This window comes from Streptopelia decaocto, assembly GCF_964273445.1.
Source record: "Streptopelia decaocto genome assembly, chromosome: 14".
Classification (NCBI taxonomy): Eukaryota; Metazoa; Chordata; class Aves; order Columbiformes; family Columbidae; genus Streptopelia; species Streptopelia decaocto.
In genome coordinates this window covers 8,871,538-8,897,655 of record NC_138669.1, presented here as the reverse complement: position 1 = coordinate 8,897,655, position 26,118 = coordinate 8,871,538, and the positions used below count along the sequence as shown (strand labels likewise).

General features: G+C 42.6%; 1 protein-coding gene across 1 annotated transcript in view; it reads left to right on the top strand.

Moving 5' to 3' along the window:
• CDH4 (cadherin 4) overlaps positions 1-26,118 on the top strand; it is a 426,117-nt gene that overhangs the window by 235,730 nt on the left and 164,269 nt on the right. Inside the window, exon 3 of the mRNA XM_082065460.1 lies at positions 22,869-23,092. Coding sequence (XP_081921586.1) covers positions 22,869-23,092 — 224 coding nt within the window. The remainder of the gene's footprint in view (positions 1-22,868; positions 23,093-26,118) is intronic.

Here is a 26,118-nt window from a genome sequence, read left to right as displayed (position 1 = left end):
TGGTGTGCGTGGCTGCTCAGCCTCGCAGGAGAACATCGCTCAGACAGGCACTAATGGGCAGCACGGTGCCGAGATGAACATCAGTTTCCCATTAGAACCAAATGTTTCCTGGTGTCTCTACAAGCTGTGGTGTGTGTGAAATAAAATCCTCTGACGTTTATGAGGTTCTTTACAATATAGGAGCAAACATTTACTTTTAGTGTCTTAATTTCATATGGGCATTTTGCTTGCCTGGTGCATTCAGTGACATTCCTTGAAGAACAGGAATGACATTAAAGCACCACACTGAATTGCTGGTAATTTGTATAACTGAACTCATTCTTTTCTTATCATTTCCCATTTTATGAACATGACATTGTGAATTGATTTGACTTCAGAGTGCACTCAGGAGATAGCAGTGCATGCAGGCTTTTCCAAGTCATCTCAAAGTTATGCTACTTTCTATTCAGTGGGAGTCTGGAAAGAAAAAAAACCCACCCACAATATTTTAAGATAAATTAATTAGGAGATACTGCAGCTTAAATGAGCACAGCAGTAATAATAAAGGCAGATACTGTCAAACTGTCAACAAACAGGGCCATACATTCACATCTCACAAATAAATGAAATCAGAGGAGGAAAATAGGAAGTATTTCAGGAATATAAATGAAAATGAGTCATTTGGAGAAACCAAGGTGAAATAATACAAAATCCTCGGACTGACAGCAAAGACTGATTAACCTCACCTGTGTCCCTCTGAAACTTTAGAAATGGATGAGGAAGTGTTGCTGTTGTAAGTTGGGACTGACCTGTTCGCACTTTTAATCATAACCATCTGCAACAGGTAAATCTATAAGTGTTTTCTCAAGACAGTGGGTGAGTCAGTGTAGCAGTAGCTCAAATCAGAACGTGCAAATCAAAAGGACCAGAAGGTACAGGACGGTGGTTTTTAGATGAATGAGACCATAAAATTGTGTTGGGAGTGGGAGATGCTCAATTTTTAAAAAGTGCTTTCATTGTCTTCTGCCTGTTTCCTCACACAGTTGTCATGGCTTCAAGTCAAATATGAACAGATATGAGAGTAAGGGCTGTGTATCTTTATATTTGCAGCTATGGGTGTTCGTGCTAGGATTACAAGGATGTGTTTCATACTTTAACCTTCTCCAGGTGGCAGTCTGTTTGGCACATGGTATTTATGATCTGGATCGTGCATTGTACACCTGGGGTCTGCTACCAGCATCTAACAAAATAACAATAAACCAGGAAATAATAAATAAAGCATAGCGTTCATTGACCCAGTGGTCAGGGCTTAAGGTCCATTTTGGAGCTTTGTGTAGAAAATGCTGTTGAGAAAGGAGCTGGGTTTTGATAGTGGTTTGGAGGCTGAAAGCTCTTTGCCTTTTTCTCGGTGTGGATAATAGGAGAGCAGTTTGTGAGCGGCACAGCACTGGGAATGGCAATGGCAGCAGCACAGACTCCGCTTGGCTTTAAGGCAGCAGCGATCCGGCTCTCAGCATTGCATGGAATCAATGTTTCCCCGCTACATATTGTTTGTTTTCACTTAATATGAAATGAAAACCATTAATAAGATAGTGTTCCAGTGCACGCTTCAGAGAGAGGAGCTGAATGGCACGTGGAAGGATATATTTCACACCAGTGAGAGAGGGTGGGATGGATTGGGGGAGCAGCTTCTGGAGCGGGTATTCAGAAAACGTCTGTGTAACGCAGGCTCTTAGTCCTTCTCACTGGGTTTGCCCTTTCTTATCTGAGTCTCCAGCCTGGGGGCAGCTGGTGTGAGCTTTGCACAGTGCTGTGTAAAATCCTCTTCATTTTTTAGTGCAAATGACCCGACTCTTTTGCAGCGATAATCTCTCTTCTCGTGCTGTAGCAGTGCTAACAAGGACCAAGCCGGGACAACCTGCAAGACCAGCCTTGCTAATCTCTCCCCATTATTTGGAGGCTGAGGAACATGAGTTCTGTACCCCCAGTGTATTTAAATGTCTCCAGTGGCCATTATACAGAACCAGGTGAAATCCAGTCCGGGACACTGATCATTTTTACTGCTGTCCCTCTAAGGCACTCATCAATATTAACTATTCCTCTGCAGACGCTCAGGGCATCATTCCCAGGCTGCTGCACTGGGTGTGCAAGGTCAGAGCACACCTCACCTTGAACTTGGGCTGGAAAGACGTGGGAAGTGTCATCCTGTCATCAAGCTGTGTGACACTGCAGGGGACAATTCCTGCAGATGTTACGTGTAGGTGAGCTGCAAGTCTTCATCACACACCAACACTTGCTACTGGTACCAAGAAATGGCTAAAATTGATGTTTTAGCCAAGTATGTTCCAATGTGCTTTAAAATCTTCAGAATTAATCAGTGAATTGTCAGAGAGCTTTAGACTTACTACTTTTTAATAGCATTTTTTTATTACTTGCTAATTATAAGGTGGAAGAGGTGAAAGGCACAGCTAGTATTATAGTTTCTTAAGTAAATCGGAGCAGAAGGTCACAATAAATTGAAAAGTTATTAAGTGTGTACTTTACTGGAGACATAATGCTTATCATTATAAAACACAGGAATACAGATACTCTTCTTTTTTTAATGTCCACAGATGGCACGAGCTAATTATTCTCATTTGTATAGCACCTTACACCTCTGTAGATTTTTTGCAGAATGTTGAAAAACAGATGATCACGTCTGTTTTTGTAGCTGTGTGAGAGTTTTTCATTAACAAGATCAGGCAGGACCATCTGTGTGTTCTAGTAAAAAGTTTACCACCAACAGTGAATTCAAAACTTTCAAACAATGGGTGAATGCATAATTTGTCATGCGCAGATACAGCACGTTGGCCGACAGCCCGTGCAGCTTAGTCACAGGTTCCTGAATGCATTTCTTATCTGTCTTGAGAGGAAAACACGCCAGTCACACTCTGTTATTGACCAAACAAGGTGTTTAGGTTTGTGGCTTTTATGTAGATACATGGATTCACCTGCTCTGCACGCTGGCACCTCGTTCAGTGTCATTAGTGGAGAGGCTGGAGCCCAAAGGATGCGGCTCCACGGGAGCAGCTTTGTCTCCCCTCCGTACAGGGAAATGTGGGCAGTAGCCTGGAAATCTATAGGAAGGTGCAAAGGTAGTTTTACATCAGGGGTTATGTGTTTCCTCCTCTCTTCCCCAGAAGGACAGGCAGGTCTGTGCACACCTTGCTGAAAATACGCTGCACAGCGTAACTTCAACCTGAAGAAAAACATGGTTGAAACATGTTAGTGTTGAATACAGCTCATGGTGGAATAAAGAAGTGCATGGAAGTTAATTGTCTGCTAACTGCGATTCTCTAAGAGTGTTGTCCCCGTCCTTTCACACTTCCCATGCAATTTCACGCTGCCCCTGCATTTTCTCACCCTCCAGCTGCCTCTCCCACTCCTCTTGAGTTCAGCGCGAAGAAGCAAAGTGCTTGGAGGCAGCTGCATGCAGGGCCCTGTGCAATCCAGATCGCAGCTGCCCTCCGTTCTGTGCCAGGGCAACTGTCCCCAAAATGTGGCAAGTGTCCCACAAAACAAGCAGCCACTGGGGCAGCCTCGTTGTGTCCCTAACCAGGGGTTGTGGGTCATGGTGTGGGGGGCGTCTGGGGAGATGGTGCTCAGCACGGGAAGGACAATAAACAGTGAAAACAGATGGGGGTAGAGATGTCTGTGTATTTTAATTTGATTTTGTCACTTGTGATTCCAGCCTGTTGGACGCAGGCTGGGGCATCGAACAGGCGCTTGACAAATCCTCAGGAAATCGGTGATTTGTAACCCTGATCACTATCAACTTCCAGTGTAATCTCTGGTTTGTTCCTCTCCCTTGTGAAGTTGTCAATGTTCGCTCAGAGGTTGTACGGCTTGTTAGCTATAGATGTATGTCGCTCGTTAGAGGTAGAAATACGTCTTCTCTTTCCGAGGGAAGCATTAACAATTCTGCTCTGCAAATGAAGGGGTTCATTTAAGTCTCTTCCTACATCCCCTTGAAAAATTGTGTCTCATACACACACGTCCTCAGCTGGTCTTGCTTTCACCAGAGTACAGGAATTTCAGAGAGGATTTCATCTCGGAGTGTGGTTCTTTAATGAGAAGAAGCCTTTGTGTCCTACATAATCCACATAATTAGTGTATTTTGGAGTCAGTTCAGATGGGATTTTCGAAAGCTCAGTGCATGGGCTACTCTCAGGTTTAGTTTTATTGAGAGACTTAAAACTTACCACAGGCTAAAATGAGGAGCTTTCGACATCGCCATAGCCAGTGTGAGAACAAGTGTCCGATGTTCCTTGGAGTGTTTCGCAGCTTGGCAAACATTCTTGGATGAACCATTTGACTTTTCTCCTTCCCGGGTTCCCGATTTTGCAGAGGGGGGTGGTGATGCTTTGTAGCACAAGCTTTTCTGCATTTTAATTAATGACTGGCATGTTTTGGTATTCGGGGAAGAAGTCTCACTTGAATTATTGCTTTGTGAGATTATTGTATTTAGAATGGCATGTGAAGAATTTCTTCACATATATTTCATCTTCTCTTGGTATCCTTCATCTTCCTTGTTCATATGCCCAAAATGTAATTATAAAACGTTCCCTTAGGAAATCAAAATTCTAAGTGGACCCTTTCAAGCCGTGCTTGAAATTTGGGGAGTAGGAGGCGCTTGCTTTTATTGCTTCTTTTTTCACTTCGTTTGTAGCACAGTGGTATTTAGTTGTAGGCACCACTGTACTAGGAGCCATCCAAAATAAACACAAAGAACTCGATCCTCGCCCTTGTGGGTTTGGCAGTTCAGTGTTAGGCAGGACACGTTTGGTGAATGGAGATGGGACAGATGGGACGAGTCCTGAGGAGCAGAGATGAGGATTTCCACGCAAGAGGCAACGGTCCAGCTCACCGGCTGCACGGCCGCTGTCGAGAGGGTGTATTCGCTCTGACAAAAGAGACATTTTAGGAGGGGCGAGGTGAGGGTCACGTTGCTGTTGGCTCCCCAGGAACTCTTCCAAGGTCATGGAGCAGCAAGGGAGAAAGGGCAAAGCTACTTGGTTTGAGTATTCAAAGGAAGAAAACCCACTCTGTCACTGAATATGACCCAAATCAGGTGGGTGTAGAATTTATTTTTATGATGATAATCCTGGTTTTGTTGTAAATATAGTTGGTTGTACTCCGTTTTGCTAATCCCATACCAGCACCACCCCCCAAAAACAAATGATGGAACGATTCATTTATTGGCTGGCATATAATTTTGTTATAAAAACATAACCTTCTAAAAACAACCATCAGAACATTTAGGTACAGTATTGTCCAGCCATGGAGGATGCAAGAGTTCATTTTTAGATGCTGGCATATTTGCAAAAAAACCCTTAAACCTTCAGGATATAGTGATGCCTCTTACAATTTGAGGATTTTAGATCCATATACAAAATGTGCTTTGCTGCACTTTTTTACCTTGCCCTGTTTCTGAATTTTTAATGGTAGGTGTGCTTCCAACTAGCACTCAGCATCCTGCTTTCTCATTAAACTCAAAGGCCAAGGACAGATCAAGTGTTATGGTGAGAAGACACATAGCAGGAAAAAAAACCCCACAAAACAGCAACCCAGAGAAACCCATCCCAGTTTGATATTTATTGTCTCTGTTAACACCTGAAAGGTGTTATTAGCTAAAGCATCATTCCTGTAGTTATTCAAAGGCATAGCTGAATCATTTTGCAGACTTTGTTATATTTTATTTTAAATTAATTAAATAAAAGTTATCTGTCTGTGCCTTTATCCCTACTGGTTACGTTCAGCCAAGGTTCCCAGCCTCCATAGTTGTGCTGTAAGATGATCAATAGTCTGGTAATAAGCGAGCTCTCTGCCTCCATGAGAGCCGAGACTATTACTATGGGTGTGATCACTTTAACTCAGTATTGTGGGATGATAAACTACCTTTTAATAGAACATTAACATTAATCTAAACAAGATTAGTGGAGCAAAGCATTGTACGAATAAGCTTGCTCAATTAAAACAGATGGCCTTCCACGCTGAATGCCATTATGTTAATAAAGCCTCCCCTGCATTCCCACACGCTCACTCGTGTGAGTTCTCTTTTCTCCAGTTGCAAGGAGTGTGGTACATATAAATTTGCTTAGCTGTGTGCTACAGTACTCATTTCATCATCTGTTACTCTGAGAGCTCTTCAGACTTTCATATTTATCAAATTATTTCTGAATGATTAACACAAGATCTTTACATTTTCTTCTAATTACACGTCTGTCATTAATCTTCACTATTTCTTTTGCCCCAAGCATTTTAGAGAAGGTGGAGAGTGATACGATTCAGCAATTAGAATCAGCTGCAAGCATGATTAAGGCTGTCTAAAACCAGGAAGAAGAAAAAAATCTAAGACTGCAGCAACATTAATGTGTAGTGTTAGCTGAAATTAATGATCAAACCGTGCATCCTAGCATCTTAATATTGTCTCAAGCAAAATGGCTTTACATGTGGAAGTAACACACAGTCACAATCTAATCACTATTTCCCCCCCAGACAAGCTTTTACTGTTCATTACTAGAAGAAACAGAGTTTTGTTGCTTCAATATTGTATTTCCAAGGTTGAAGCACAGCAAAATAGACACAGGTATTAGGAGGCCTTAAGCTTTTCAGAATTTTTCTAAATTCCTTGCTTTAAAGAAACCTCTTAAGAAATAATTCATCTCTAATGCAATCCTTTCAGCCCATATCGGCTAAATTAAAAGGTGGCATGAACAGACATGATTTCACCCCGTCCCCACAGCCTGCCTTGTTGCTAAGATGGAAGAGAATATTTATTATAGTATTCTATCTATCTAGAGCTAGACAGCATAAATCACTAAATACTGTTTAGCTTAAGTTTTAAGACTTGAAGCTAGCAGGTTGTAACAATGGAATGAGAGTTACTGCTTTCTCATTTCCTTATCCTAGTGTATTCTTTGCAGACTTGGTCATATTTTTGCCTACGTTTGCAACTCAAAACGATGTCAGAAAACTGCCTAAATTCACAACTAATGGAGAAAAATGCTGGTCAGGAGGTTGCAGTGTAGTTACCTACCAGTCCTTTGGATGCTCATTAGGGTGGCCCTAAACCCGCTGGGTCTCCGTTGCCTCTTCGTTCCCTGACAGACCAGGTAAATTGGGGAAATACCATCTTGAGATCCAGTCTGCCTGGTCGGTGTCAGTCTCATCTTGGGAAACAAGATTTTAGGGTGAACAGAGGCTGTTAATTATTGGTGAACACTGGAAACTGGTTTATGGATAGGGACACTAGTGCTCTGACAACTGTGATGTAAATGCAAATGACATTTAATGGAAAATCATGTATGATTGACAAATCATTAAGTACAATTTAAAACCAGCTAATATGCTAGTGGGAGTGTTGGCTTTTTGTTTCTCAGGTTTCCCTGGCTGGCTTTTCCATAAACTAGAGGCTGAGATGTCTCTAGTTTGTAACTCAGAAAGATCAGCTTTCCTGTAACGATAAATGAACAGTAAATCACAGGAGAAAGGAGGAGGTGTTTTAGAAGTGCAAGGCTGTTCCAGAGGATAAGCTTCTACCCTTACAGCTCACAGAGTTTGCAAGATACGGGTTAGCTCATGAAGAAATACCCATTCGGTTCCTCGTAATAGCGAGTGCAGGGGCTTGGTACGAGTCGTCAATCATTGTCAAAACCCAGCGGTGCCACACGCGGCCCAGAGGTGTGTGAAGGGAGCTGCAGAGCGAGCTCTCACTGATTTCTCTTGCACCAACCGAGCGCAGCTGAATGGGATATTGGTCCTTTGCTGCTTAAGCAGCCAGAAATAACAGGGTAGAGAGCTAACGTGTAATATCACTGCTCCGTGGGGCGTTGTGTAGCGCGAGCACCCGAGGAGGAGGAGGGCTGCATAAACACACGACAGCGGTTTTTAACAAGACAGCCTGTATTTTTCTTCCTGAAACTACTAGTTGGGGGGGATCTTCCCCAGGTGGTTACCTTCCTCCCTGCTACCTTTTCATTTCACAGCTTCAATCCCTTTGGTTCTCAGGGAAATAAGCAGCTATCAAGCCAAGCGTGCTGCAGGTCGGTGTCACGCAGGTGTCTTGGCGTTGGACGACCCACCTTCCTGTCCATGTGCAGCGATGGGGGCTCCTGGTGCAGCTCCAAAACCTCGTTTTCACCACCTGAGGACACAGGCCGCGGTGTTTCGGGAGGTGCATTCACAGGGGACAGTCCTGCCAAGAAGGACTTGCCTGTGGCAGCCAGGTTCAGCAACAAAATTTGCTCATTTTTGTTTCAGTTTTTATAAATATTCAGAAGAAGGTGAAGGTTAACTCTAAAGATCTGGATCATCCTTGTTCAGGGCTGGTGGTGTGGCTGGTTGGGGTTGAGTGGAGCTCAATGTCTGTCGCATCCTCCATGGAATGACCTGGTTGGGAGAGCAGTTGACCACACCACTCAACCGAGTCAGACAAGAGCGATGGCAGATGGCCAAGGAGAATAATTTACAGCATAATTAACTAACTTATGCATGTAAGTGTAGTGACTGAGCATCAACTGGTGCCTATGCTTGAGCACAAAAATAATCAAGGCCATGTCTGTCAGTAGTGAAATATGGGATATCTTTTAAAGCCCACAACCCTGATGTTTCATACAGACAAGAAAAAGTTGCTGACATATCAATGAGCATGAATCAGAAGGGGTTGTTGAATGTTTTTATCCACTTTGGACAATTTTCAGTAACAAATTCAGGTGACAGAGTGCAGGCTCTTGCTAGTATTTGCATGTGAGAAAAAGAAATGTGTTTTGGCACCCACATCTCAGTGATGAGTTATTAGTGCATGACTACTTAGAAACTTTTGGACTTCAGGTAATCAAAGGAACAACTGGGGGAGCAATAGGAATTCTCTTCAGATAAAGCGAGGGCAGTGGCTGGTGAAATTTCGATGGTGTTTTATTTTTACAAAGCAGAAATATGGTATTGGAGCTGCAGATGATTCCTCATTGTTAGTTCCTCTCTTCTTTGCTGGCTTTTTTTGTTACTTTTTCTGTTTGCCCAATGGTCTGTGGGAGTTGTTCATACTTTTGTTTAAAGGTCAGAAATGTCATTAAAACTGTATGAATTATGGACTGAGTAATATTTTTGTTGTTTCTTATTTCACCTATTCCCAAGTGTTTTTATTAAAAAGGGTAGAAGATGATTAGTTTTAGTGGACATTTGGCGGGGGTTGGAAGCTTTGTTTTTGATTAATTCAGGTACAGCGCCTGGTAATAGACATGAAATTGCTGGTTGATACATCTTTTGTTGTCACTGGAGGTATGGGACAGGAGGAAAATGTAGGACAATTCCATAACGCTGGCAAAATTCTTCATGAAACCTATCTCCATAGCATAATCTGTTATTAGGTCAGTTCAGTCCTAATATTGTAGACATTTTAGGGCAAAAAAGAAGAAAAATTTCCCTTGTAGGCTGAGTCAATAATACGAGCCATCCCTATACGTGAGTAATTGGTTTAGTGGAGTCTATTCATGCAAGTAAATTTTGCAGCATATCCCTATACAGGGAGTCTTTTTTTGTTGTTTGGATGGTTGCTTTTTTGTTATTGGTTTTTTTTTTCCTTTCTTATCACACAGTAGAAGAGTAATGTGATTAATGAACAACTTGAATTAATTGGAAAAAACTGAGATAAACAAGTGCCCGTTCTTCCTCATCTTTGCATATTAGCTTAAATTGAGACCTGACCCACAATGAATAATTAAATAGTAAAACTTAAACTTGTGGTCATAGCAGTGAGGTATAAATGAAGGCCTACGTGTTCTATGAAAAGGTTTATTTTAGTAGTTAGAATAAATCTGAAGGTGTCATTTCATCATGTTACTAACGAAGTGTTTACATTGAGCTAGACATCACTGACAGCAGTAGCTGGCAGTCCTTAACTTTGGCCTGGTTTTGAAAATAAGTGCAAACGTGTGACTGGAAAGTGTTGAAGTGCTGCTGCCCGTGTTGGTAACGGGACGTCAGAGCCAACGCAGCAGCGTCCTGGGGCTGGTCCAGCTGTTCCCGTCACATCTGTAAGGAGAGGGTGCGTGTCTCAGCATCACACAGTGATACCTCTTGGTAAATTAGGATTGTTGTGTCTTTAGGCTGTTGGTGTCTGTGTAGTTTGTGAAAGAAGTAGGAATCGAGGTTTGGTGGGGCTTTCTTTGATATCATTCATCACGCCTGTTTAACCTTTAAAATATATCAGCCAGTCGATGTTTCTTTTTCAACCGATCAATAAATAAATAAAGAATAAAATGACAACCTCAACGTTGACTTTTATGTCTTCAAATGGCCTGACTTTCATGTCAGCTTAAAATCCTCACAATTGAGCTGATGTGGAAGGGGATCAGACAGTGCGGTGATGGGCAGCACGAAGAAAACTTCCGTGAAATATGATATTTTGTAATTATGTTTCCTCTAGCAATCACTTTAGAATGATAAATAGTGAATGTCAGTGTGGGTTTGGAAGAAGAGAAGGTTTCTGTTTAGTTAAAAAACAGATATAGAGCCAAGATATTTCTTACATTGGTGTTACTCCACCTCGAGGAGTTGGTGTGAAGAGGAGGGTTCGCACTGTGCACTCACACTGGGGTGAGGGAAACTCAGCTATCGGCCCTTTTTGCTTTCCAATTTCAGCAATTCAGACATCTCTGGCAATTGTTGTTTTCTATCATATTCCAGAAAATATGTACCATGAACAGGACGGGATTTCTGCATTAAGTGCTTGGACCTGAGCTACCCGATCGGTGTGTTGGGCTTGCATGGATGAGGACCGTGGCTCCTGTTTGTGTCAGACTGTTTAACATTTTCAGAAGACTCAATCATTTAATAGAAACATTACGACATTTCCAGAAATAGGTTTCAGTCTTTCTGTAAGATGGGAAAAAAGGTTGGTTGGGTTTTGTCACATCCTTTGTTTTTTACAGAATTAGTTTTGATGGATGAAGCGGTGGCAGAGAGTTCTGAAGTTTGCAAGTGGTATTTATTTACTGCACTGTATGTTCTTTTATAGAGGTAGTTATTCAACCATACAAATTAAAAAGTCACTTCTAAATCAACTTATTCCCTGAAAGATCAAGAGTTTCATCAGAAAGCAAAAAATAGGCAAAAAACTTCTCAGTATAAAGCCTTCCAAGTATTGCATTCCTGAAATACTTGGCATACTCTTACCCAGGGGAGAAACAATGTTTAATTCTTCAGGCACAGTCTGGATCTGTCTCTTCTGCAGGGAAAGTGCCACCTTAGAGAGGTTCTTTAAAATGTTGACACTTGACCATTGAAACTGGCTCAACACCCCTGAAACAGCCTCCGGGAACAGTCAGAGAGATGAAATGAGGAGTGATTTTTATTCCTTACCAGGCTGGTTAATATTAGGAGCAGTAGTCACTTTTGTACTCTCTTTTCTTTGGGCTTTTATTGTAATAAAAAGCAATTTCTTCAGTCTCATCCTATTCATGAAATCAGGTGGAGGCTTGCTTGCTAATCAGCGGTTTCAGTGCTACTAAAAATTCAGTAAAGGGATTTCCTTAATAAAGGCCATATGCATATTTTAAGTATGTTTTTGAACTATTTTTAGAGCCTTCAGTTTGTAGTTAATAGCATAGAAAAACATCTAGATGGATAAAACAAATACAAATATAATAGTTACAAGATCTACTCATAATTAAAATCCAAGGGGAGCGAAACATGCAATAAATCAGAGTTTATATGAACCAGATGTTGTCTATTTCGGGCAGTGGTGGAACTCCGTGTGGATCTCAGAGATGAGGCCGATGCTTTGTGGACAGTAAAATACGCTTTTCTAACAGCATCTGCTTGCCTGTGTGTCTTGTGCCAGACTCACACACCTCCCTCATTTGCTGCTCTTCAGCCCAAGGGTGGCCTCATTTTAGCCTTCTGCAGTTGGATACTTTATGGAGCTTGATGGTGTTTAAAAGCTTTAAAATGGAGGGAGGAAGAATTAGTTTTCTGTAAGAGAGAATCCACACAGGTAGTGCGATGCTGCTGGTAAGGAATCGCATCCTGCTTCAAAGAAATGTGCTGTTGTTGTAAGCGTTTTGCAATAACAGTTCTATTTTAAAAGCAAAGTGGAAAAAAAAATCTGATCTATCAAGGCTGATGCTATCTGTGCTCAGGAGCAATTTGATCATAACCCTCTTTATATCTGTCTCTTCCTCTGCCTGAAGTTCCCTGCCTTAAAAATGAATTTGTTCCTGAGATGACTCTCACTGGGGTAATCTAAACTGGTCTCCGCTATCAGTGACATGCGTATAATGACATTTTACTACTTGTCTTCTCCAGCGCGTCTGAGGAACCCTACTGCTAATTGTTGTGTTATCGGCTGCCCACGCAGCCCTGGGGGAACAAGGGGCACCGGGGCTGCCAGGGGTGGACACGTCCCTCCCCAGGGACCTCCCTGCTCTGCTGTCCCCTGCCCAAATCCACGGGGAGACACAGGACAAGGTGGGCTCTGACCGACCCACGGCTCTGCACGTGGGATGCTACCAATAGGTGGTAAAATGCAAATTTTATTGCGGCAAGACAATGTTTTCCTTTTGGATTCTGGGTTTTGTGTGCTTTTGGAAAGCATTTGGCAGCCACAGCGAGACTGTTTACAAAAAGAGCAGAACTGGTAAAGTTCAGGTTCGTGTTTGGATTCAGCCCCAGCAAACTGAAGCTGAAGCTGTGCCAGACGTTTGAAGCTGCCAGACGACAGTTCATCTCAAACAGAAAGCTGAAGAGGGGGAAAGAAATTTGTCAAATGTATTCCATGTGGAATTTCAGGCAATTTAATTTGATTCACTACACTCTGAAATGTCTTGGACTTCCCTATTGTTTCTTTACTTTAACACTAAATTTGATACCTTCTGGGATCGTCGGTGCTTTGTGCTGCATTTGTCACGTTCTGTAATTTACTGGCTTTAGTCTCTCTGTGTTTTAATTGATGGGACTGAGCCCTGCCAAAAGCACTCTGTTAAATTTAAGGTTTCTAGCTGAATCCTGAGGTCATTCTTCAGGCAAGGGGAGTGCTGCCTTTCTGTTGGAGACCACTGCAGTCGGAGGGGGCAGAGGGGGTAAACGCGAAGGAGGAAAGGGAAAACTGCAGGAAATTGCATTCCTGTGTCTCCGCTGGAAGCATCAGGAGCCAAAGCACCGGGGCTGCGAGGATGCAGCTGCCAGGACATGGTCTGGTCAAGAGTGGCTGCAAAGGTTCATTTTTATTCAGTGATGACCAACACCAGAGAGCGTGGAGCTGTGTCCTGTTGTGGTTTTGCTTTTCCAGTTCATTTTCTGCTTTGTGGGTGAATTTCCTGTGACCCTGGGGCCGGACGCTGCGGCTCTCTGTGTCCACGCAGCTTTGCCATCTCGCGATGTGCCCAACATTCATTACCCACTCAAGTGCACGTTCAGCATTGAGGCCACTTTTTCTTCTCCTGCTCCCTCTGACCAAGCGCCAGAAGCAAAACCCAGGCCTCCATCTGTAAATAAAATTCTCTGAATTTGTCCAAATTTCAAAGCAGTTGAGCCCACCAGGTACCAAACTGTCTTATTCCACATAATATTTCTGTTGAAACTTGAAGGCTTGTGTGGGCTGCAGCTGAAGGTAGAGATTGCAGCTGCTTTTTGTGCAGGCAGATGAGCAGAGGGACACGGCAGCTACAGATTAAATAAGCTGCCCTGCCTTGATTTGTACAGATAATGAAAATTTCTGTTTCTAATATTCTTGCCTGAAACACCTATTCATTTACTGCATTGCAATTTGACTCCCTGGATCAGTGCACATTTACTCCTGAGCCTGGCTGAGGAAGACAAGAACAGTCAAGCCCGAAGTTGTTGGTGTTTACACACAAGTCAAGTCCGTGAGGCGTTCAGTGTTTTTACTGGTGTGTCTGATTTTTTTTTCCCTGACATGTGCAGCCTCTGTTTCTGGGTGTTGAGAGTTTGTTTGTTTTGAAGAGTGTGAGGAGCGAGGAGCCTGAGGCGATCTGACGGGCTACACTTGGAGCATCTCTCAGCTTCTTCTCCTAGGCTGCAGCTGGCCTGTGTTCACTTTTTTTTTCCTCCATAACATCTTCCTGCAGCTCCCTGTGTCTTTCAAATACAGTTCTGGCAAGTTGAAAAGAGATCCGTGACAGAGAGGAAAAACCCCCAGGGCCACCAGTCACCATGGATGGAGCAGATGGGAGCTGGCAGGGATGGCTGTGGTTGTGCTTCCCTGCTCCCCATCCTGGCTCCAAATTTAGGGATGTTCCTGGTACCCACAGGGATGGGCTCTCTGCTTGGGAGAAGGTCCTTGGTGCAGCACACTTGGGGTTTTTCTCAAATACAGCCCCAGCCACCCTATAGCATCTCACAGGGATGCTCCTGCCAACAGGTAGGATGGGCAAGCAGCTGTTGTCACCTAGCGATTGCCCTACAATTATATAGGCTCTTCCCTTTATCTCATTAAGCCACCATAGAATCAGTAGTTTTTCTCAAGAAATGCGTGGTGATGTTTAAAATCTTTTCCCATGTAGGTAATTTGACAAACATGAGAGTGTTGTGAAAATCATTAGCGCTAGGGGTAAAGCCTCCAAATAAAGTGCCCTGGGATTTATTTACTCTGTGCTGTAGTAATAATAATTAAAACACATCCTACTGCAGGTAACTCCCACAACTTGCACTTTGCTCTGAAGCTGAGAAATTCATTGATTAATCCATGGGGTCAATCAGTCCATCTTGTTTGGAGAGTTAATCATAGAAAGCCTCTGCACCAGGACCAAGAATGAAACAGGTTTATTTACTGCTGCTTAATCAGAGAACCCAAACTCTCCTGTAGAGTGGTGAGAGGTTTGTTTCTACTTAGCCTTTAATTGCAAAATGATCTCATTAGTGCCATAGTGAATCTCAATGCTATCCTACAGATGCTTGGGATGTAAAGAAGAGCAAAGAACAAAAATGGCTGCCTGTAAAAATTCATCACTTGCCAAGAAGTGTGGTGCACTTGGTATTTGCAAGATTACCCAAACCAGGCTTCTCTTTATTAGCCTTTTAATCCGAAGCTAAACCATCAGCTGCAGCCCCCAGTGCCTCTTGGTTTACCTCACTGTTAAGAACAGAGCAGGACTGTCCTGCTGAAAGGACTGGGAAAGGTTTTTTGTCTGAGGATAAAGATGTCTATTGAGAACGAGAATGGAAGCCAACAGCACAGTTACTCTGGCACTCACCGAAGAAAGGGCTAATCCTCGGAGTTATCCCAGCTCAGGGTGCTGCTTTGCAGGGGACTTCAGACCGTATAAGTGTCCTTATTGCCAGCCTCTGGCGTCAGTCCGGGCTCGTTTATTAGTTAATCATTTCTGAAATGTCTCAGCAGGGTGGAAGGAGAGTGACAGGATCTGAACGGGCAATGAAATCCCAAGTAAAGCTGTCGTTGCCAGAGGAGGTGCTGGAAGCCCAGAGGTGAGGTTGCACACCCGCCGTAAACCCCTGAGCATAAAAAAAAAGCGAAAAACGGTGAATAACGTCTTCAACATGGAGCACTGATAGATGCAGGTTCATGTTCTTGTGCTGTAGAAAAGGCTTGAATGTGAGTTCCACATCATGCAAGTCCAGTTCAAACTCGCTGCCCTTTGAAATCTGGATAGTATCTCTCTACCTTTGCGCTAGGAAGCTTCTGGCTTGGATTTAGAAAATTGGGGCTGAAAAGGCTCCGTTTAACCCAATGCTAAATACCAGGAAGAGAATAGAGGGGAATATTCCCTTTCCTAATACTTGTTTCTAATCAGATAAAAATAAGTGGCAGTGTAGGAAGAATCCCTTTACTAACTGCCAGAACATGTCGATTTATCAAATTTTTCCACCGTTGCTCCTTTTTTGAGCCAGCCTCGGAGCTGACAGTGTATGTTTTACAGTGCGGCAAGGTAGATTGATTGATCCTAAATAGAACAGCCTTTGGGGTCTCGAGCTGATGTTTTAGCTTTGGAAAAAAACTGAGTAAAGCATGTTAATGTGGAGAAAGGAGCCTGGTTTAATTGGACCAACTCCTGGCTTGCTGAAAATTAATGGCTGGCTGGCTGCTGCCAGAGTGATTCATCTTTTCTATCATGTTCTACAGTCCTTCTCTCCAGGGGTCTGTACTCCCCTCCAATTCCAATACCAAAAGTGAAAGATACTTTTTTTTTTTATCCTTCTTCCTTAAAAACATGTATTTTAGTTGGATTGGCTTCCAGTAAATGAAAAATAGCGCTGGCGGGAATATGAAGGAGGCGGGCAGTGTCTGGAAATGGGGTTTTGTTTACTGTGGGGCTGGTTTGGTTTTGTTTGAATGGGATTTAGATTTATTTTTTAATGTACTGTCAACTCCTCATTGCTCCTGGCTGACTGTACAGGTGACAGAATGGCTTTCTAAAGGATCCCGATTTAAGTGTGTTGAAATGTATTGTTCCTTTTCTTTTTATCTGGCCACGGAAACAGAAACCCTGTGTAAGCAAGAGCTGTTAAAAGTGAATATAAAGCTGGAAAAGGTGTTGAAAGCATTTAGGTGGCTCTGGAAATGAAAAGAAGAATTTTCCGTGTAGTTCTGCCCACAGAAATATTTTATTTTCTTTTAAATAAATGACATGTGCATGAACAAGACTTTTCGTTTCCCCTGTCAAACCTCTTGGAGGTTTTGTGAAAGCAAAACCAGCCTGCAAATGAACATGGGGTAGTTGAGCATTTAATAGTGTGTGTCCCAAACCTGCATGGATAATTTGATCACGGAGGGGGCTGAGCTTTGGAATTCAAGGTGGGGAAATTCAAAATGTACTTTTAAATGGAAAATACCTTTACATGCCATTTCAAATCTGTCTTACTTGCTGCTGGAGATGAATTGCTACTCCTTTGCTGATTCAGAGGTGTCGCCGGTAGACTAGCACATAGAGTCATTTCTAACAAGCATATAATAGGTTGGGAATATCACGAATCTTGTATTTTTTGCATATTCCTTATAGGAGGATTCACTGTAAATGAAGATTACAAGAAGATAAATAAAGATTTTGTTTAACATAATTACATACGGTAAATTGCTATGGTAATTTATTATTATTCCAGTAAGGCAAATATTAGCAGTCATAGCTCAGAGATCATAAATAATGCAGTGGAAAATTGGATGTAATGTTTCACATTGACCTGAGATATGGAAAGTGGGTAAAATTGCAGCAGATTTCTCTGCCATTAATTGCAAGAAAATAACATGAAGAACATGCAAAATCATGTTAAATATTTTCAGCAGATGACAGACTGTGGGGCAGTTCATTAATTCTTCTAACTCATTCAGTATTTCTGGTTTTTACTCTGAGAAGACTTAATGAATCATCAATGCTTTGTGAAGCCGAGGGTGTGAACATGCACATTTTTGCGTACATTCATATACCAGCCAACATGCATCCATTTATCTCCAACAGTTTTCTGTATCAAAGCATTTTCTTAAACTCTGTATACTCTTAAACTTGATCACTAGGGATATGTTTATTAGACTCTGAAGTAGCTGTTTGAATTGCTGTTTTTACCTTTTACCAGTAGATTTTGTTTCTCCTAGGGTGCTATAAATATTAAATAAAGACACTAAGAGTTTATTAGTGTAACATTTTTTGTGGGGACATGGTTGAAAATGTAACCTATAAAATTAGTAATGGGAGGATGAAAATTATACATTGTTTCTGTCAGGTTTTACAGCCATCATTTTGTGCTATTTATGCATTGTTTTTCTTGTACAGAAGGTGAGGGCTCTGAGTATTTTGTTAGCTGAAAATCCTGTGCTACCTGGATATATCCATCCTTTTAGCACAAGAGAAGCAAAATCCTCTTGCATCCCTTTCAGCATTAGCCTTTTGCAGGCAAGATATTTTAATCCCAGAACTCCACCACATATTCACATTTGTTCATAGGACTCCATTTTTCAAAACAATTGCAATAGTAAGTTGTGTGACATTCCCTATTTTTTTAACCCAGTGCTAACTTAGAAACACTCCAGTGTTTTGTAGGACTGAGAATCTGCCTGTTTGCTTTTTGAAGTACCCGTCCATTTTCCCATTTAAAACTTTTGTATGTGGTGAACCTGTACACGGGTGACGGGGGCAGCATGATCCAGTGGTTTGGCTGGAAACAGGCAGCCTGAATTTCACAATTCAGTTCCCAGCTTTGCTGGGGGTTTCCAGCGTGGCCGTGGGGAATTCGCTCGGCTGCTGTAAACCAGTTTTCTCACAGAATTGCAGAGGGGTTGTGTGAATGTAAAGAAAGATGCCTCAAAAATGTGGCCACATAAAAGTTTATACTATGTACTTTCTCAAATAAATAAAGCTTTCCAATGAGGCACAGCACACTCAGTTTCACATTCGCGCTTATTGGGGAAATCAGTTTGCGAGAATGCAATGTGCTCACCGCATGCCTGGGAATGCGTACGTTTTTTTGGTTAACTGAATGGTTTCATGCCTGTTCTTAGACAACAGGTTCCTGTCCACTAAGAAACTGGTTTGGTTTGGTTTGGTTTATTTCTGTTGTGGTGACATGCAGAGGAACGCTGGCCAGGGCTGATGGATGAGCGCAGCCATAGGGGAGCATTGGGCCAGAAGAGCCAGGGCAGGAATACAAGTGATTTGCTAAAGATCACACAAAAGGGACATTTCTGTACATGTTCGGGATCCTGCAGATTACCCCAACAGCTGAAATTTCCAAAGTTTACAGTTAAGCCGTCTTCGTCTTAATGGTGTTTGTAAAAGTGGTGTGAGGGGTGGATTTGGCGGCTGAGATTTATCATGGTCGCGCCGGTGTAAGGGGAGCAGAGAGAATCCTGCTGTAAATAGCGGTGTGTATTTGCTGCTTTGAAGTTCATCAGTAAAGAAATATATTTGCAGGGATAAACCCTGACACCATGGTGAAAAACGGAGTCCTGGAGGGATCCATATCCTGAACTGTGGGATGATGTCCCACCGGGGGGTATATCCTAATAAATAAGTATTATCCCTCGTGCTCTTCCAGCCCTGTGCAGCTTGTCAGAGGGGGCACTTTTTAATGGTCTAGGAGAAGTTAAAGGAGAATCCAGAAGAATAAGGTTTAAAGTGAATTCTTTGGTTTATACCATTTATAGTCCTATTAAATTCAGTATATTTCTCAGACATTTGGGGGGCAAGGAAGTTCAGTGTATTTGTACGTCTTTCAAGATCCTCACTTGATCATTTGACTCTGTCCAGCTAGCTTAACAAGCTAAATAATAAAAGGGAACAATGCAAAAGTTGAATTTTTTTTCACCCTGTGTCTTTTTTGAAGAAAAATACTAGCTTTTTTTCTCAGATGCCCAGCAGTTTGCTGTAGACTCCTGTAGCTTCTCTGCCCATCACTCAATACCTATTTCAGCATATCAAATTGTCGTAGTTCCTCCTTTCATAGAGAAGCAATTAAAAATGATGAGGGTAAAGGGTTAACCCTAAAAGCCTGCTAATGAGGGTGCTTCTTGGCTTTCTTTTCATCAGGCATTTGATGCTGTTTTCAGCATAAGCTCTGGATAAGCATCACTGAACATTTTTCCAGAGTATGTTAAAAAAAGGGTTTTTGCCATCCTGTAAAAATGATAGATGTGTGGCTCTGCTGTTTATCTGAAATCCTAATTATTGATGCTGCAGCTCTTGATTTTTAAATTCATGCAGTGTTGTGCAGGCTTCAGACTGGTCAAAGAAAGGTGGATTTATGTCCACAGAGGGATCTAAGTCTACTAAACAGAGCCAATGTTTATTTGTTTATTTATTAAATTATTTTAAAGTCAAGAGTTGCATCAATTCAAATTAAGTAGACTTAGAGAAAAAGAAGGAAAAACAAAGGCAAAGGTTTTCTGTCATTGGATGAAATTTTTATTTCTACTTCCCTGAGACCAAAGAGTAGAGGTGAGAGGTGGAATTTGAAAATACAGATGAGACCTCCTTTCCTTGAGCTATGATATGTATTATAGAACAATAGTTTGATTTTTTTTTTTTTAATCCAAACCTATAGACATACATTTGGGGAAAGAAAAAAAAAAAAAATATATATATATATGATATGTGTGTGTGTGTATATATATATATCTATATCTATAACAGTGCATCTCAATGGTCATGTAACATCCCAATGAATCATTTTCACAGGGCAGCCAGGAGGATGAGCACAGGGTTTCTAATGAGAGTCCTCACAATCGCGTGGTGAAGGTGTGAGCAGTTCGGCTACACTGTGTTGTAGTTGGTTTTCTATGCTGGGTGTAGGCAGTGCCTGGAGCAGCAGCTGTACCCAGCAGCAGCTGAGCCTGGGGATCCCAGCGGTGGGCTGCAAAGGTGCTGAGGGGTCTGGAGCATCTTTCTTATGAGGAGAGACTGAGAGAGATGGGGCTGTTCAGCCTGGAGAAGCTGAGAGAGGTCTTATTGGTGCTTATAAATATCTTCAGGGTGGGTGTCAAAAGGATGGTCAGACTAGTTTCAGTGGTGCCCAACGACAGGATGAGGGGCAGCGGGCACAGACTGAAGCAGAGGAGGTTCTATCTAAACATGAGGAGAAACTTCTTTGCTTTGAGGTGCCAGAGCCTGGACCAGGCTGCCCAGAGAGGTTGGGGAGTCTCCTTCTCTGGAGACATTCAAACCCACCTGGAAACAATCCTGTGCGATCTGCTCTGGTGACCCTGCTCTAGCAGGTGGGTTTGACCAGGTGACCTGCAGAGATCCCTTCCAACCCCAACCATTCTGCGACTCTGTGACCCTCGATGAGTTTCTGAATCATCTCCCTTGTGTGGCTGAACCTTCTTGGGTGAGCCACGGCTTGTTGCTCCTCCTCGCACCGCTGTGCAAGGTGTGATCCCTCATTGTGACTAAACACTATGGAATCCATACGTCCTTGAAGCCTGTTTGTGCTCACAGCTCCTAAGGACTCTTTGAAGAGGACCCAGTTGTGTTAATTCATTGCTGAGCGTGCATCAACCTGTGCTACCTGAGAAGAGCAACGTGGGGCAGAGTCGTTGCTTGTTTAAAAAATTAGACTTAATTTCTCTCAGGCTTTTCTCTGTCTCTAGTCAAGTTTGTTTTAAACTAATGGAAGTAATTAGCGAGTCACAGAGGGACTTCGTCTGAGAGGTAGCCATTTTTAGATAATGGAGCATAAAAGTCGACACGGTGACATATGACACCAGAGCAGCATATTGGAGCCAGGCGCTGCGTCTTAAGCAGATGTTTCAGTACTCTGAATACTGAAATCACGACGTATGCATATAAGAAGGGATTTCTTTTTTTCTCTCAGACTACTAGTACACTGTAGGGTTTTCTTTTAATCTCAATAAAATCAAAGTAAACTCTGAATTGTTTTCAATGTGCAGTCATTATCACTCCTTTCTCTCTTCCTCGGATGTCTTTTTGTATATGATGTGTGGGTACTTCAGGACATATGGATGGAACTGGCTTTTTGCATTGCCATTACATAGCGGAGCAGCGCAATAACGCACCAACTGATTCACCTCATTTCTAACAGCGCTGATGGCACAGAGCTGAAAATAAATAACTTATTAGCAGCAAAGCACTCGATGTGTTCGCATGTATTTATTGTAGCTGTGCATGCAGGGGAGATCTGCAGAAACTCTTGAGAGCTGAAGGAGATCTGGCAGCAGGGTGGTCCCCGGGGGATCTCCAGGCACCTCACAGGCCTCTGAGGCCATCCCGCTTTTTCTGGGTCTGGGTTCTTGTAGGTACCACCGAACTGTGTGTGTTTCAACCTCACTCAGTTCTTCCGTGAGTTTTTACTTTTCAGACTAGTCTAAAAACCAGCAGGTTTTCCTTCTCTCAGGGCAGGCCAGGAGCTTTGCTGCCGAGCCCTCAGAAGCCGCAGCATGAGAACCCGTGTAGCCATCCTGGCTAGAAAACTGTATATCTCCTCTCACTCACTTGAGATGTTTTTACGGGTACAATATGTTTTTCCTTCACCGCATGTGTGTTCCACCCTGTGGATTGCTCGAATGGCAGAAAGTGTTTTGTTTCCTATGTGATTAGCTGCAGGTTCAATTTCTATCAGATTTGTCAATTTTGTCATATAATAGTTTGGGTTTTTTCCAGCCTAATGTATGTGACATGTTTCATAATGCCAATAAAAATAGTTTTCAAACTAGGCTGTGAAAGAAATTGACCAAAAAAAACCACTGAAAATAAAAATATCAGCAACTGGAGAGCTTTGATCTGACAGTGTAGGCTTTTAAATGGCATGTCGAGGTTTGTGAAGCCAAGTTTTACAGTTCCTCTTTGCAGTAGCTGTCGTGTGGAGGGGTCGGCCAGGGTGGGATCGCAGCCATGGTTGGGGGGGTCTGGTTCCCATAGCAGATGCATTCTACAAAAAGGTTTAAATTCTATTTCTTGGTTTAATTTTTTTTTTTTTTTTCTGACAATGGAATTGTTATGGGCTTTTGAATTTCAGTTAAGAATGTGCAAATAGGCTATCTGGTAAGTAGGTTATTGAAGGGTTAGGGAAATGGAGAACATTTCGTGCAAAAAAATACCCACAGTGTGGGTAATAGACTCCAGTCGAATTTAAAAGATAATGGCGACAAGGGAGGAATCCACTTGTAGAAATGGGGAACAGCTGTGTTTGAGATCTAATGAAACTGTATCAAATACTTTAAAAATGGCTTACAACTTCTTCCCTGGGGAACGGAGATAAAACACAAGAGCACTCCTGAAAGGTCGAAGAAACAGTTAAATCATTTCCTTGATGGTTATTAGAGATATAGAAGACATCAGTGAAAATTAAATGTCTGAAACTTGTATTTGATTGCTTTCCTTATCACGCCAATCTCACACGTTTCTTCCATCACTTATTCTCTGTTCTAGTAAAATTTAATAACTGTGCTGGTAACAAGGGAGTTCGGTACGAAACCAGCAGCCTGGACTTCAAGGTGAGGGCAGATGGGACCATGTTCGCTGTGCACCAGGTGCAGATGCCCTCCAAGCAGCTGATCCTGGTGGTGACTGCGTGGGACCCCCAGACCCTGGGCAGATGGGAGGCAATTGTCAGGTTCCTGGTGACAGAGAAGTCACAACACAATGGGCACAAGGTAAGAAGTTTTCAGAGCTCTTTTTCTTACTTCATTCTTCCTTCGCCTGCGTGTCCCAAACCTTTAAAAGTTACACGTGGCATTTGGTTGCATTGCCTGGTCTGTGCTTCCTAAGGCAGTGTCCAGGTAGGAGAAACCACGAGCAGCATCAGATTTCTTGAAAAAAGTCCTTGAACCTCTCTGACAGAAATGATGTTATACAGTGCAGGTTGTACACCTACACTATATGTGTTTGCATCTCACTGCTAATACTTGAAATAAAACCTGCAAATGAAGGGTGCCTCCCTCCCTCCAGAGTCAAGGCCAACCATCTTCTTGAGAAGGCAATGTTAAGTTCAGATTTCACTTGTGACGATGCAGACCTGGAGTTGTGCACTGGCTGCTGCTGCCATGCTGCTGAAACGTCTCCCTGGTTTTCACAGTGATTCCTTTCTCTCCGTGACCTGAGGGCTTCCAGAGGAGGGATTTGGGCTTGTTCCCTTCCGATGCAGAAAGAAGGAGTGTTGCTGCTGCTGATAAGGGACATAGGCTTGCACACAGACGGGCCAGCGAGGCAGCGAAGCATGGTGTGGCACCGCAGTGGCGAACGTCCCCTCCGCTCAATGCCAGCATCTTCCCTTCCCACTGCTGCTGAGCAGAAAACCAGCACCGTTTGGTATTTCAGACAGAAGGTCACAGATACTTGCTTTCCTTTTTAGTTACATACATGTAGCTGAAAAGCAGGAAGGATCTGTCCCTCCCCAGCAATCTGCGAGCAGTATTTGCCATTGTAACGTGGGACTGCTCCATGAAAACACATTTCTGCTGGTCTGCCCCTCGAGTATCTCTCTCTGTTCCACCTCTTCCATAGCATCTTCGGTGGCAGCAGTTCTCTGCCTTTTCATTTTCTCCTCCTTCCTTTCCAGTGTTAGTCTGGGCTGAAGATCCTGAGCTACACTGAGTAAATGCAGTTGTATTGTCTGGTGTCTTCTCAAAAAAAAGAAACAATTCTGTGATGGTTGGATGGTTACATTTAAACAGGATTTGGCAGGAAATTGGCTGAAGAGCCTGATTTATTGCTGGATCTTGAAGACCTGCAGAGCAAGGATGAAGGTGTGTGTCACCGGGGAACAGTCACGGCTAGCTCAGGGACAAGCAAAGTCACTCGGTCATGGCTGTAGTTTGGATTAATGCACTGCAGTGATTGTCAAAATAGCAACAGTGGCCTCTCCTGCCCTCCTTCCTGCAGCGCTGGGGCAGAGAGGGCAGGGAAGGAGGGGGAAAGGGACTTGTGGTGCTGTATTGTCAGGATGTCGCCATGTGAGCCTGTGCCATTTGGGAGAATTTTTGCCACGTGTGAGACAAGAAGGAAAAGACTTGCAGAGACTTAAATCTAGTGGTTGCCCGATGGGCTGACCCCTGAGGTTTTGCATGGTTTAGAGTCGCATAAATACAATCTTGCTGCTCTTCAGTAAGACTCTGGCTTGTGCAAGATATAATTAAGCCCTGTATGTTATGTCAACTGTATTTGCCGTTTTCTAACCAAAGAAATACTGCTGCCTTCTAAAAGTAATTAAATATTGAAGGAACAAAGCAAGGTGTCTTATATACTGCTTTAAGTTTCTTCTCAGCATAGCAGAAAGAAAACTGAATAAGCACACATTTCTGCTTTAGTAAAATATTTGGTTGGAAATTAATCTAATGTTAATGTAAGCTGAACTCTGGTTCAAAACAGAGAGAGCTAAGCTTTTTAAAATTCATATCCCTTCTGTCTAAAAGCCTTATTAGTATATAGTTTGAGGCTGAAAAAATATGAAAAACAAGACTAATGACAAGGTGGTAAGCAGTTTTATTGTGGGTCCCTATAGCAGGCATCAGACTTGTGTTTTATTTAAACACTTGGGCTTTTTGCAACCAAAATAATCCTTTGTTTACTAAAGAAATAAATACGATTATGAGATTACTTTAAAAAATAATAGTGTTTATGCTAAAAAAAAACCCAACCTAACAATATCCAGTTCAATGTGTTTCAGGCCATGACCCTAATATACTACATTTCATGGCTTTTACTAGAAACAGATTTCACATTTGGGTTTGTATAGTATAATAGGACTCAAGTAGAAATACATAATTTTTTTAAAGGCATTTCAAACTGTTATGTTATATTCAGGATATGGAAATGGCAAATATGGGAGAGAAAGGAAGAGGTGACATGAGAAAGGAAGAGAGACCAACTGACGCATACATCCATTTCCATTTTACTTTGTAAATTTGTGACTGATTTTGTGAAAACGCTGAACAGTTCCCAGATATTAAAAATAATTGGCATGAAATTTGCCTTACCTCACGTACTCATCTCTGTTCGCTGGTACCTACAGCACAAACACGTCCTTCTGCCTTGTTCGCCCACCCCGTGTGTTTCTGAGGGTTTCTCCGTGACTGATGGTCCTCAGCTGGGGCAGCCCCACTGTGTGATGAGAAGCTCACTGAACCACTCTGAAAGCATAAATCTGATTTTTTTTCACAGCTATCCATGGATTAAAGCTTAGTGGAAACACGAATAACCTTTATTAGGCATTTGGTTTACTGCGGAGGTTAATAGAAAACAAATGTTATAGGAGAAGTCAACATTGTTGAGATACAGACTGAGGTTTTGGGGGACCAGGAGTGAGGTCCCTGCTCTGGTGCAAATTCCGTGTGTGTTCTGGGGGGAGCAAACCCAGTCTCTATAGCCTGTCTGCAAAATGGGTTGTGGAGGATAAACCCCTCAATATGTGATCCTTGGCTTTGTGATCCTTTCTTGTCACAATAGATGACTGGAAATCTGTGTAATGGGCTGGGAGAGCTTTGGTAGTGGCCAACATACTTTCAGGGTGGCTACTGTTGGGATAGTCGTCCCCTTGTGTGCTTTCATTGCAAAATCAGAGGTTTTGGTGTCTCAGATCCCAGGGCTGTGCCATTACTCTCGGTGCAAGGTGGTATTTTAATGGTGAGTGACCCAATACAATAGCAGTTTCCCCTCCTTCGTAGTGTTGTCCTTATAAATG